This window comes from Protopterus annectens, chromosome 2.part1 (assembly GCF_019279795.1).
Source record: "Protopterus annectens isolate FY-2018-M chromosome 2.part1, PAN1.0, whole genome shotgun sequence".
NCBI lineage: Eukaryota > Metazoa > Chordata > Ceratodontiformes > Protopteridae > Protopterus > Protopterus annectens.
In genome coordinates, this window is record NC_056729.1 from 514,414,533 (window position 1) to 514,428,655 (window position 14,123).

The following is a 14,123-nucleotide window of genomic DNA, read 5'->3' on the forward strand; positions in this document are numbered from 1 at the left end:
ACTTGGGGTCTTCCCATTCTATTGCATTTCATTCTCTAAATTATTTGTTCCCAATACCTTGGTTCCTTTGTCATCTTCCTCCAGTAAATTCCAGCCCCCTCTTGTCTACTCTTTCTATTCCTAACTGTAGTCATCCCTATTGCAGAATCTTTTTTGCTCCATTCCCGTGTTGGCTTAGTTCTTAGTAAACTTTCTGCTACTTTATGAATATAATATACTGTATAAATATTGTTATTCTCCCTAAGGATCTGTGTCTAAAATTCCATTCTTCCTTTATTTCTTAAATTACCTTCATGTTTCAGCATCATCCCTTTCCACTTTGAATTGTAGCTTTCTGCTCATGTTATGTGTAAGAGCCTTAACTGTATAGCTCTAAAATATCCCTTCAAATCAGGTAATAATAAATCTCCTTGTTCTGTTGGGAGGATCAACTTACCTCACTTCAGTCTTGTCCTCTTCCCTTCTCAAATAAAACCCTTCAGCTCTTAATTATTATTCACAACTTCTCCTCTGGTTTATAAAAATATGCCTTACCTGTGTATAAACTAAAGGGACTAAAACATTTTTACTGCTTGTGTCTTGCTATCCATACCAATAGGCATGAGATTCCAGTTTCTCTGTTTTTGTATTATCTTTAGTCTCTTCCCACATATCCTTAACTGCCATAACTGAATCCTTTTTAATTCATACTCCTAAGTAATTCATTTTTTAGTGTTCCTGTAAATATGAGTTCACCTGTGGGTACATAGTTTACAGCTATAACCATTGTTTTATCTTTATTAATTTTTTAGCCCAGAAAAAAGTGGAACTGTCTCAGAATATTCCATAACACTGAGATGTTCTTTTGGGGTTCCATCAGATACAAATAAGGATCATCTGCAAATAAGGCTGACTTTTCTTCAACACCATATCAATTATATCCTTGAATTTCTGAGTCCCTTATTTTCTTTGTCAGTGTTTCTAAATATAATGCAAATAACAAAGGAGAAAGAGGACACCCCTGCCTGGTTCCTTTGTTCAGGCACAACTTACCAGAGAACAACCCTCCCACTTTGATTTATTTATTTTTTTGCTTCTGATCCCTCATATATCCTTCTAATTAACCTTATTATTGTATCAGGAAATACAAATACTTCCATTGCCCTCTCATAAAATCTCAGCTTACTCTGTCGGATGCTTCCTCTCTATTAAGACCCACTAATAACAGCAGTATTTTCTTACACTGTACTTCTGTCTGGATCATCATTGTTCTATTAATGTTGTCACATTTTTGTCTCCCCTCCACAAAACCACATTGGTCCATATCTATCAATATTAGTATCCCCTTTGCCATTCTTTTAACCATTATAGACATAAACCTTTATAATCATTGTTTAAAATGGAAATGGGCCTTTATGAAGCCGGATCAGATCAGTATTTGCTGTCTTTAGATATTACAGCCACCACAGCTTCTTTTCCAGAACATTGGTGCCTTCCTTCCTTTAAAAATACTGTTAAACAAAACCTTCCAGATCTTTATCACTTTCTTCTCTCCTAGCTTCCAAACATCCACCAGCATACCATCTATTTCTGGGGATTTTCCTGTGGATTGGTCATAATCACCATTTTATCTCATCTCCTTCTATCTTAGCTGTTAGTTGTTGAGACTCATCTTCTTTATATCTCCATTTGAACCACTGTCACATTTTGCAAGACTTGATTGTTTTAATGAAAACCTTCAGACAAATAAAAACTAAATACATTTTCAAAACAATCCCATTCCTTATTAACTTAGAATAAACAAACAAAACTATGTATATCTTCAAAAAAATTAAGTTTAACAGATAGGAACAATTGCCCCAAATTGTCAGCTACATCAACAGGCATTACCTAACCTAAAATTAAGGTTACCCGTGGTAAAGCACATGCTACAGCCTGTGTTCCCACTTACACTGATTGTTGCCTGTTCTTTTTTATCTACGTTCCTTCATAAATGTTAAAAACAGCTTGTATTCTTTCAGAAAACGTTAACTTTTAGCCTTAATAAAAAGTGCACTGGCGATATTTAAATAAAACAAAATTGTACCCTGTTCTGTTAAATGCATTGAAGTACTCAGGCTGCTAGAGAGGCTGATATCTCTTATTTATTTCTCATAATTTCAAACTTTATTTTTCACTGAACTGCTTGCCATTGTACCTTTAAATTTTGCATTTCCCTCAGCCAGCAATGCTGTGTACTCTCAAAATTAATTACTTGCACCTGCAGACGGATCTTTTCAGTAATGAATCTTTACAAATTTCACCAAGAACAGAATGTACAGCTGCCTTAGCAGTAAACATCTTGACTCTCTTTGAACATTTGCAAAGGGAAAGCAAATAAGCTAATATCTTTGTAGATGTAAAAAGCTTGGCATTTTTCAAGGGTTTCATCATTTTGTCTTATTTTTCAAGTCTGTTTGCTTACAAAAGCACTTGTTTATAGTTTAAGGCATAAATCTAGGCATCCACCCTTGTAAAAATAAGAAAAAATATCTTAATTCTACATATAACATAATCATTGCACTTTTACATCCCACCCTTCCTGCCCATGATCACAGCATATTAACATTAAACTTGCTTTTGTCCAGAATTTCTTCTCTTTATACAGGAAAGCCTGTTTTTTTACAACTAAAGAAGTACTTGGTTACTTTAATGTCTTTAACACATACAACAGTCACCAAAGAGATTTCCCCCACATTTAAAATACTCCTGACTTCACACTACGCAAAACTGCTTTATTATATATAACATGCCATTTATATCATGAAATATTTTATAGAAATACTAATAAGAACAAAAATTGTTTTACTATTTTCTCCTTTTAGTGTCATTCTGCGGTAGCATTGTTGCCTCACAGTTAAGACGTTGTCCTGTTCGATTCTCAGCTAGAGCGCCTTCTGTGTGGAGACATGCGTGAATGGGCGTACCTTCGTTGAAGGTTATGCGTCAGGGCCGGCAACTCGGCATGTAAAAATCTACTGCCAATCATTAGCAGACCGGAGTTCCGCTGTGGCGACCCCTAACTGGGAAAAGCCGAAAGATACAACAAAGTGTCATTCTAAACATTAATGCCATAAAGTGGGGTATATGCTTTACAGTCCACCCACAAGTTTAACAAAGTCAACAAAATTCAAATCTTTCTCAGCCACTTTTTCATGTTCATAGGTTCATATGTTCATAGGTTCATACTAGGCTATCTGCCCAAGGGCATTTATAAGCCTAGCCCATAGTTATGTGGCTTTCGCCACCCCTTTAGTTTGAATAAAAACTATGCCTATCATTTTTCTGTGCCTCTGTCAAGCAGTGACACTGAAGTAATCCCTGGGGTATATCTGCGATCTCCCATCCATTGGTCAAGATTCCTCTTGAACAAGGCCAGCAAGGTGCTCTGCCTCACATGTACCGGGATTTTGTTCCACAGCATAGGGAGTCTCTGGGTGATGAATATGTCCCTCCAGCACGTTCTATTTATAACCGTGTCAAGGTTTAAGTCTCCCGCCCTTGTGGTTCTGAGGGATCTAGATTTTTTGAGGTGAAGCATATTCATCAAATCTGGGTTTGACATGGCCTTATATGTCAGGCACAGGTCACCTCTGAGCAAGCGGTATGAGACTGAATAAAGCTGGAGTTCTTTCAGTCGGGCAGCATAAGACATATTTTTGAGACCCTTTATCCTTTTGGTGAGGAACTTTTGGGGCCTTTCAAGCTGCATCAGGTGTCTGGTCAGATACATTCGAACGGGCATTGTACTCAATCATAGGTCTAATGAGTGATGAGTACAGGGGACGATGACCTCCCTTGATCTAGATGTGAATCCCTTCATGATCAGGTGGGCGATATAGAAGGTTTTCCTAACTACTTTAGCAACATGAGTGTCAAACGAAAGACTACTGTCAACTTGGGTCCCCAGATCCCTGATGACTTTTTCTGTGCTCAGTGGATTGTCACCTATATGGTAGCTAGGGGTAACCTTGTTTTTCCCGAAGGGTATGACTATGCATTTTTGGCGTTTAACTTCAGGCCATGGCTCTGGCACCAGTTATCCGTTTCTGTGAGGCCCTTCTGGAGGATATCTGTGTCAGATGTGTTTTCGACTATGGCGCCCAGTTTGCAGTCATCTGCAAACTTTGTCAGCCATAACCCTCCTGTGTTTGCTTGTACTTCAGAAAAGTAGATGCCGAACAAGAGTGGACCCAGGACTGAGCCCTGTGGGACACCACTTGTGACAGGCTTTGAGTCTGACATGGCTCCAGCAACTCTGACCCTGTGGGTTCTGTCGCTTAGCCAGTTTGCAACCCATCTTGTGATGTATGGGTTTACATTCAAGCTGATGAGTTTTTCGATGATACCTGAGTGGGGTATTGTGTCGAAGGCCTTTGCCAGGTCAAGGTAGGCTGTATGGACTGCCTTTCCCTCATCAATGGCCTTGGTGACTGTCTCAAAAAAGTCAACCAAGTTTAAGAGGCAGGATCTGCCTTTGACAAAGCCAAACTGGGTTGGATCCAAAGTCTGCAAGTTCCTATGTCTTTATTTATGAGTTCCATTATGATCCTCTCCATGGCTTTGCAGATAAGGCTTGTCAAGCTAATGGGGCGGTAATTTCCAGGGTCTGTGGAGGCACCGCCCTTATGAAGTGTGACCACAGTCGCCGTGTGCCACTCCTTGGGTACGTATCCTGAGGTGAGGCTAAGATTAAACAGCTGTCCTAACTGTGGGTTTAATTCCTCGTTGAGTTCATGAAGCACACAGCCGGGGACACCATCCGGTCCCATGGATGCTGTGTTTTTTGCCTTAGTGAGGGCAGTTCTCACCTGGGCGTTGGAGATGTTTGGGGGGGCTACAATCCTCTGGAATAGATATCTCTCCTTTTGGGGGGGGGGAGAAGTTTGCACTGAACCTGTCAGCCAGTATGTTAGCAATGTGTGTAGGTTCAGTAATTTTCACATCATTTTGAACTAATTCTGAGCATATCTGGGAGTTTCCTCCTAGGTTTCTAACATAGCTAAAGAAGGCCTTATGATTGTCTTTAGAGTCCTTGGCGATTTTTCTCTCAAAATTTGCCTTTGATGATTTTATGAGAGCTCTTAGTTTTTTACTTATAATGATCAAAGGTGTCTTACCTTTCAAGGATTTTGCTCTATCTTGTAGTAGCTTCCTCCTTTTGTTGTAGAGCTTGTTTATGGCTGGGGTCCACCAGACTGGACGCTGAAGCCATGTTTCACAAATGCAATTGATACTTTATAGTCTACCATTTATTCACTAATCTCAGTGTTGCTAGTCTTATTCCTGTTTATCTCCATCTTCCAGCACCAGACTCTGGTTTGAGTCCAGGGTACTCCTGGTTCTTCTAGTCAACTCCTGTGCTTTTTCAGGTTCTCAAGCATTTTCCTTTGGAACATTGGAAAAGGTTTCACTGGCAAAGTCTCTGTATGTGCTTCATAGTCAGAAGAATGAGAAGCAGAGTCCTCTTTTATTTGCTGGCTCATGTTTTGTTGGATAAACTTTTTTATTTCCTCTTTAGCCTGTTCTGCATCAAAAATGTCTTTGATCCTCCAGGGAAAAAAAAACATTCTAAAGACAGCTGGATACAGCAGCTTGTACCTCTTCCCTTAATGCTGGGATAAATTTGCTTCTCTTCTGCCTGGAATACAGTGAATAATCATGCCCCACAAATGCTTTGCTGTCTGCAGTTTCTAATATTTTTTTTCTTTTGTCATAGTTTTTTCAGGATCCAGTCTTTCTGTTGATAATAATCACATCTTTACTAATACATGTCTTGGCTATTTTCTTATGGCCATGTTTGGAACATGATGTGGAATACAGTCCAGTCGTTTATTTGTGCTTTCATAAAATTAATATAGTCTCTTCCTTCTGGCTTATCTGGGACAGTAGAAAATCTCAGGTTTTCCCTGTACACCTTGTCTAGTAACTACCATTTTTGGAAACAGCTCTTCTTGAGAACTTACATACTCAGCCAGCCTTTTCTTCATTTGAGACTCTACTGATTTTTGCAGTTTTGTTAGTTTGTTTGAATAGCTAGTTAAAGCTTCTTGTATTTTTCCAGCCCTTTGCCATTTGAGTTGATACACTCATTCAATATTTCATTTATTTTAATCACCTCTGAGTATATTTTCTTTGTTTTTTCCTCTAAATTACTGGTAACCATCTCCACTGTATTCAACTCTCATCAGACCACTAATAGAGTATAATACACCCTTTTGCATGTATCTCACCAGACACCTGCAGCAGCTGGAGAGACCTCAGAGGTTTCTCACTAGGAAAATACAGGGACTCTAAACCATGACCTACATGGACAGGCTGAAAGCCCTTTCACTTTACTTTGTATCTTGTGGGCTGCTGAGAGGTGACTTGTGCCTGGCCTATAGGGCAATCTCCATCCTGCCTTGACAGAAATGCTTCACATCACTCATAAAATCATCCAAGGCCAACTTTGAGAGAAAAATCGCTAATGACACAAAAGACAATCATAAGGCCTTCTTTAGCTATGTTAGAAACCTGGGTGGAAACTCCCAGATATGCTCAGAATTAGTCCAAAATGATACAAAAATCACTGAACCCACAGACATTGCCAACATACTGGCAGACAGGTTCAGTGCAAATTTCTCCCCTCCCTCCCCCCCAAAAGGAGAAATATCTATCCCACCAGAGTCTAGCCTCCCAAACATCTCAGATGCCCAGGTGAGAGCTGCTCTCTCTAAAGCAAAAAAACACAGCATCAATAGGACCGGACGGTGTCCCCGGCTGTGTGCTACACGAACTCAATGAGGAACTAAACCCACACATAAGGCTGCTGTTTAATCTTAGCCTTACTACAGGATATGTACCCAAAGAATGGCGTACGGCAACTGTGGTCCAACTCCACAAAGGAAGTGCTTCTACGGACCCTGGAAATTACCGCCCCATAAGCTTGACGAGCCTTGTCTGCAAAGCTATGGAGAGGATCATAATGGAACTCATAAATAAAGACACTGGGGACCTACAGACACTGGATCCTACCCAATTTGGCTTTGTCAAGGGCAGATCCTGCCTCTTGAACTTGGTCGACTTTTTCGAAACAGTCACTAAGGCAATTGATGAGGGTAAGGCAGTTCACACAGCCTACCTTGACCTAGCAAAAGCGTTTGACACAATACCCCACTCGGGCATCATAGAAAAGCTCACCAGCTTAGATGTAAACCTATATGTCACAAGATGGGTTGCAAACTGGCTCAAGGACAGAACCCACAGGGTTAGAGTTGCTGGTGCCATGTCAGACTCTAAGCCGGTCACGAGCGGTGTCCCACAGGGCTCAGTCCTGGGCCCCCTCTTGTTCGGGATTTATTTTTCTGAAGTGCAGGCAAACATGGGGGGATTGTGGCTGACAAAATTTGCAGATGACTGCAAACTGGGCACCATAATTGACACTCCATCAGACACAGACATCCTCCAGAGAGGTCTCATAGAAATGGATAACTGGTGCCAGAGTCATGGCCTTAAGCTAAATGCCAAAAAATGTATAGTCATACCCTTTGGGAAAAACAAGGTAACCCCTAATTACCACATAGGTGGTAATCCATTAAACACGGAAGACGTTATCAGGGACCTGGGGACCCAAGTTGACAGTAACCTCTCTTTTAACACTCACATTGCCAAAGTGGTTAGGAAGACCTTCTACATTGCCCACCTGATCATGAAGAGATTCACATCCAGATCAGGAGAGGTCATTGTACCCCTGTACTCTTCACTTATCAGACCAATGATTGAGTACAACGCCCCATTCGGAATGTACCTTACCCGACACCTGCAGCAGTTGGAAAGATCCCAAAAGTTCCTCACCAAAAGGATAAAGGGGCTCAAACATATGTCATACGCTGCCCGACTGAAGAAACTCCAGCTCTATTCAGTCGCATACTGTCTGCTCAGAGGTGATCTGTGCCTGACATACAAGGCCATGTCCAAACCGAATTAATGGACATGCTCCACCTCAAAAAATCCAAATCCACCAGAGCCATGAGAGCAAGAGACTTAAACCTCAACACGGATATAAATAGGACATGCTGGAGGGACAGATTCATCAGCCAGAGACTCCCTACACTATGGAACAGAATCCCAGTCCATGTGAGGCAGAGCCCCTCACTGACTCTGTTCAAGAGAAATCTTGACGAGTGGATGGGAGATCGTAGGTTTACCCCGGGAATCATCTCTGTGTCACTGCTGGACAGAGGCACAGCAAACTAATGGGTATAGTATTCTCATCCTAAGGGGTGGTAAAAGCCACACACACTCTGGCTAGGCTTATAAATGCCCTAGGGCAGATAGCCTAGTATGAACCTATGAACCTATGAACCTATATCCACAAGTCAAATGGCTCAAGAATCACTCATTCTAGAGATCTCAACCTAGCTTGTGACATTAACAGATCATGCTGGAGAGACAGATCTGTCTCCCAGAGACTGCAATTTCTATGGAATAGACTCCCTATTCATGTAAAACAGAGCTCCTCACTGATCCTATTCAAATGCAACCCAGATAATTGGATGGGAAACCTCAAATTTGCCCCCTGGGGCAGCACCCATGTCCTCATGGACAGGGGCCGCTGGTGTTGATCACAGACCTGCTCTGCTCATAAATTCGTTCTGCAGGCTACCCAAAAAAGACCAAATGGGGATACTTGGGATTAACATTGCTAGGCTTGTAAAGGCTCTAGGGCCATTAGTCTAGTAACCTCCTATAACCTCCTATGGATCTGTTGTACCAACGCTGAAGCTTGAACTGTTTTTGCTGAACAGCTGCAGGATTCTTCCCAGCCAGTGCTTTCTCTTCACCTTTTCTGGTTGATTTTCTTTCAGTTTCTCTAAATTTCTTCTTTTCTGGCATCCCAGTGTACTTACTAGCCAGTAATTGAGTTTTACTTAAGCTGACAATATCATTTGCTCTTATTTCTCAGTTTATTTTTTTGCACTGCTAGAACTGAAATTAAGCTGTTGATCAGTGTGCAGTCATACTGCCTATTTCTCTATTGTCTGCATGGATATAAGCATATATAATGTATTTCTCTTTCTTTCTGTCTATGTATATATGCTTGTATATAAAAGCGTGGGTGTATTTACGATGGGTTTACTTTCATTCACTGAAAACACATTTCACTGAATTCAATTCCCCCACACCAAATCGCTGAAAGCTCAAATCACTGAAAACTCATTTCACCAAATTACATTTCACTGAATGCAGAGTACTGTTAGGCAAGTAAAATGTATATGCCCTTTTCCCCACTGTAGTGTGATCCTGGATTTAGTATATATAGTTAGGGGTGTGTGTGTGACAGGCACATCCCCCCACATTGTTTATTGTTAGCTTTCGGTGAAATGAAATTCATAAATATAAAAGCAAACTAGGTGTGGGGGCTATACCCCACCCCCCAACTATATATACTAACTCCAAGATAACAATACAGTGGGGGAAAGGGCATATACATTTTACTTGCCTGACAATACTCTGCATTCAGTGAAATGTGATTTGGTTAAATGAGTTTTCAGTGATTTGAGCTTTCAGCGATTTGGTGTGGTTGAATTGAAATTCAGTGAAATGTGTTTTCAGTGAATGAAAGCAGATCCATTTATGACACAGTTTGACCTGCATAAATGTATTCATGTCCTCTTAGCACATACACCACCAAGGAACACATAACCACAATACATTGCCCAAGGACTCTACTGTGTCCAGATAAATGCACATGCTAAACTGTGGCAATCTCTTACCTGTGATATGACAATTAAGTGCTAGACTAATTCTTTCTTGAAATGAATAGAAAGTGCATTGTTCTACAGACAGCAGCTTAAGAACTTTACCAAAATGAGCAGTCTGATGATGTGCCACAGCTTGCTAATGTTTTATGTTAGATATCTGTAATGAATCTCTACTTTGGTGTCTGTGAACAAAAGCTACATATGTGTTCATATCTGAAGTGAAACTATGTTGTGGTTTACTGATAAATGGAAACTGTTGCTCTCTACTATTCAGTACAATAAATTGATGACAATATTTTATTGTGTAAGTTGTAGTAAAGAGTATAAGATTACAGGGTTTTAAAGGTGGAATAATAGCTTGTGACTTGTGACATTACCAATTTAAATTCATTAGTTGTTGGTTAACATATAAGGGAGAAATTAAAAGAGCTTTGTGGTTTAAAAAGGATGCTGGTGGGTGGTGAATGATAAAAGCTATCTCAAAGCTTTTCACAGAAAGTAACACACATTCACACACAATACTTTTTTTCTGAAATCTGCATGTGACATTTTGTTTTTACCCATGTAACTGTTAACACAGGGATGTATTTCAGAGCACATCTTTTCTGTCTTCTCCTTGTATATATAGGTGAGTTACTGTGACTTTATTTCACTTGTATGCAAAGTTACCATTAAAATATAGTTATGACTATGCTACCAAGGTAATCATGTATAGCTTAGACACAAATAGAAAACAGTATAGGGCTTAAAAAGTCATAACAATAAAGCATGATAAAAGACTTAAGAACTGTAAAATGATCTTTCTGTATGTCAGTTTAACTAGATTGATATAATTAACACTGCAACAAATTCTAGAAAGTTATACCGATAACAGATGGATTTTGCAGTATAACTGAAATTATAACCAGAGTATGTGGCACAATAAAATGTAACAAATTTAGTCATATATTCTTACAAGTGCAACATAGTTTCTGTAATGATTTCATTACTATATTTCTTATCAGTCATTGTAAAGCGATAATGATTTTGTGTGTATTCAGAGTAATATAAACATTGCCTAACAAGGTGAACCATGAGGCACATGTAAAGTTTCTTATCCACTGGTGCCTTGCCAAACAGCCACACAGCCATGCTTTGTTAATGCAACTTAGTTTGGTGCCCTAACACTGCAGGACTATTGCAACATGGTTCTTTTTAGACACAATTTTTCTGTTACATTTATATTAAAGTGTTTGTTATTGTCTGTTTCCTAAAGGATCTCTGCTTTCTGAATTAGCTTTATGTAGCTGAGTAAAATGTCCTCTTTCCATTTATGTCTGAATGTTAAGGCTCTGCTAAGTAGTGTATCTCTTTGCAGCAATGTTGTTTTTTATTATGTTAGTAGAAGTGTTAGAAATTGTTTTGTGACTTTTTTATTTAAATGCTTAGTTTGAACTTAACATAAGGAAGACTGATAATGAACCATGTATGCATCTTAAAATAGCATTGTAATGTAAGCATTATAGCTGGTACAAAATAACAGCTATATATATAATGGTGTCAAGAATGCTAATAAGCCATGTGCTTCTTAATTTAAGATGAATCTATAATTGTGAGGGTATCTGTTTTCTGCTGGCACATTTTTATTAATGTTAACAGTATTTATGTTTTTATCAGTGTGGAAAAAAAGATGAACCAGACTTGGTACTCAGCAAGTGATATTTTTGTTTTAGTCTTAATAGATGTATTTTTGCATAGCTATTCAAATAGTTAACATAGCAGAGAGCATGCACACAATGCTTTGCTGTGGTGTAGCATTCAGCAAGACTGATATCTGCTATTATATTACATTGAAAATAATGTAGTGATTGATCTGTTGTATTAATATTATCTATTGATGGATTAGTTTGTTGAATCTTGCAGACAGAAATGAGGATTTATCAAAGTCAATAATGTTAAAAAATTCTGGGTTTGAAAAATACTAAGTAAATTTACTTACTTTGGGTAGACAGATATGCCAAATTCTCCCTACCCCCAGCTATGTTTAACATGACGTCTTTGAGTTGTTTTACACACACACACACACACACACACACACACACACACACACACACACACACACACACACACACACACATAAATATATGTGTGTTATAAATATATATATATATGTGTGTGGGTGTGTCTGTATATATAAGAAGTGTTAGAGCATAGCGCACCCACCCATTAACAGAGCTGAGGTGCTCTAGCATTATGTTTAATAGCTCTTTATTCCACTGTGGCATTCTCTATGAACCAATGCACAATTAATTTATCTTGGCTATATGTCTTTGAATACTACATATTTAGTGTGTATAATATGGGTGTTATTACATCAGTTAAGATCTGATCATGAATAACCTCTACAGCAAACCTTGAGGAGTTTAGTTTATGTATTGATGAGTTAAAAAGCAAAACATCCTACAGAAGACAGTATGAGTATTGTTTTACATAATAAATAGCATAAAACGTGTTCCTTTTAACAGAAGACCTGTAATAAGTTGTTTTGATATCAGCATGGATTATTACACTTTTTTTGAATTTGCATATAAGCTGATAGTGGATCACCAGTTGCTTTAATGCAATATTTTGCTGATTTACTGCTTTTATCTCTGTCACTTAGTGCTTGATCAGTGAAGTTGCTATGATCACGAACAAAATGTACCAGTCTCGTTGCCAGAGGGGATGGTGCTAAAACATTACTATAACTGTTTAAATTTCCAAAACTCACAATGCTGACTCCCAGAATATGGAGAACAAATGAGCAAAAGTTCAGACTTACATATACTAAGTCAGAGATTGTAATTTCTCAGAATAGTCTTCTGTCTTTGAGGCATGGTAATCTCAAAGTTATTAAACATACATTCAGGGGGTGCAGGAAACTTTCCCCCCGTAAAAAAAAAAAAAAAAAAAAAAACAAGTTTAAAGGAGAAAAACAATGTTCAGTGTTTACTCTTCTGTATTTTTAGTCTATTTTTTCATCATTTTGGTACTCGGCATTTCAAGACCCAACACTTCAAAAGGGAGCCCACAATACATAAACTTGCATTTTTATTTATTTATTTTTTTACATTTGCTATGAGAACTGAGCATGTGGATGACCAGCTTGATACTCAGACATGTTTTTCACTTTGTTCTGTCCTTTTGGTCTTTCTCCTTTCTGTATAGTCTGGCATCATATTATGTTTCTTTGTGCTGACACCCAATGGACTTAGTCAGTGGAGAATTTAGTTACATGTTTCAAGCAGTGATGAATGTGCCATTGAGTATAAGATTAGAGCAACAGGTGATGGGATAAATGCAATTTATTATTGTGTAATTTGCCCTTCTTTAACTTCAAAAATCAAACATAGATTGGCCTGCCACATTTTAATAGTATATATGCCTTTAGTTACATTGTATTTATGATGAAGTACTTGTGAAAATCATAGGCTTTTGGTAATCTGTTAACCAGTAGTACACAGGATGAAGATATTTTTTTTCATTTGAGTCTGTGTGGCTATGAACATTTTTAAGACTTACAACTTTAAAGTATTTTCTAATGTGATAAAGTTTTGATTGGTTAGAAAGCACTAGTGGTTGGGGTAAAGAGAGCAGTTAAAGTGTGTGCTTTCCTAGCTGATACAGTTAGTTGCGTGTTCTCATTACAAAGCAGAAATTACAAAATATATGCTAAAATAAAGCACAGCTTCTAAGTGCTCACAAATGTTCAAGAAACACAAAAGTAGAGCTGTGTGGAGGTATAGGAGTATATTAACTCATAAACAGTGAATCGAATGAATATCTTACTAAAGATGCAGATTGGGACAACAAGTAAAACTATGGCTGGAAGCATTAACCTGGAGACAAGTAAACATAGTGACTGTATTAAAAAGTGAATAAAAAATAAAATGCAATGTGGAGTCACTTGTAAAGGTAATGTGGGGGCACTTTAATCTATTTCCTGTCAATATACTGTGGTCATAAGAAGTCTGCTGTCAAAGAACACGAATAGTCCCAAGGCTATGAAGAGACTATCAGATTAGCGTATAAATAAAGCTGTGTTTCATTATTTCATATATATTATCCAGGATGCTCACAAACTAGAGGTGCTTAGCAATCTGATTTTAGTGAAGAATACCAGTTCAGTTGTATGTTCTTATTTTGTTGTTATATAATAGTTGTGTTCTGTCCAGGGGATCTAGGACTGTGATGATCTCCCAAGAACAAAGCACATACCTAATATTCCTGTCATATGGGATTCTATTGTACAACACACAGATGCTCCTCTCACCAGACTGGATATGGAGAAGATAACTGTTACTTGTCTATCTGTATCTAGGATCTGCAATATCATATACA

General features: G+C 38.5%; 1 protein-coding gene across 3 annotated transcripts in view; it reads left to right on the forward strand.

Moving 5' to 3' along the window:
* The first annotated feature begins 10,278 nt into the window (after positions 1-10,278).
* The window catches only part of LOC122794129, a 594,614-nt gene continuing 590,769 nt past the window's right edge, over positions 10,279-14,123 (forward strand). For all 3 annotated transcript variants that reach the window (XM_044062306.1, XM_044062307.1, XM_044062308.1), the window contains exon 1: positions 10,279-10,392. In XM_044062306.1, the coding sequence (XP_043918241.1) occupies positions 10,347-10,392 (46 nt within the window). In that variant the 5' untranslated portion in view covers positions 10,279-10,346. The remainder of the gene's footprint in view (positions 10,393-14,123) is intronic.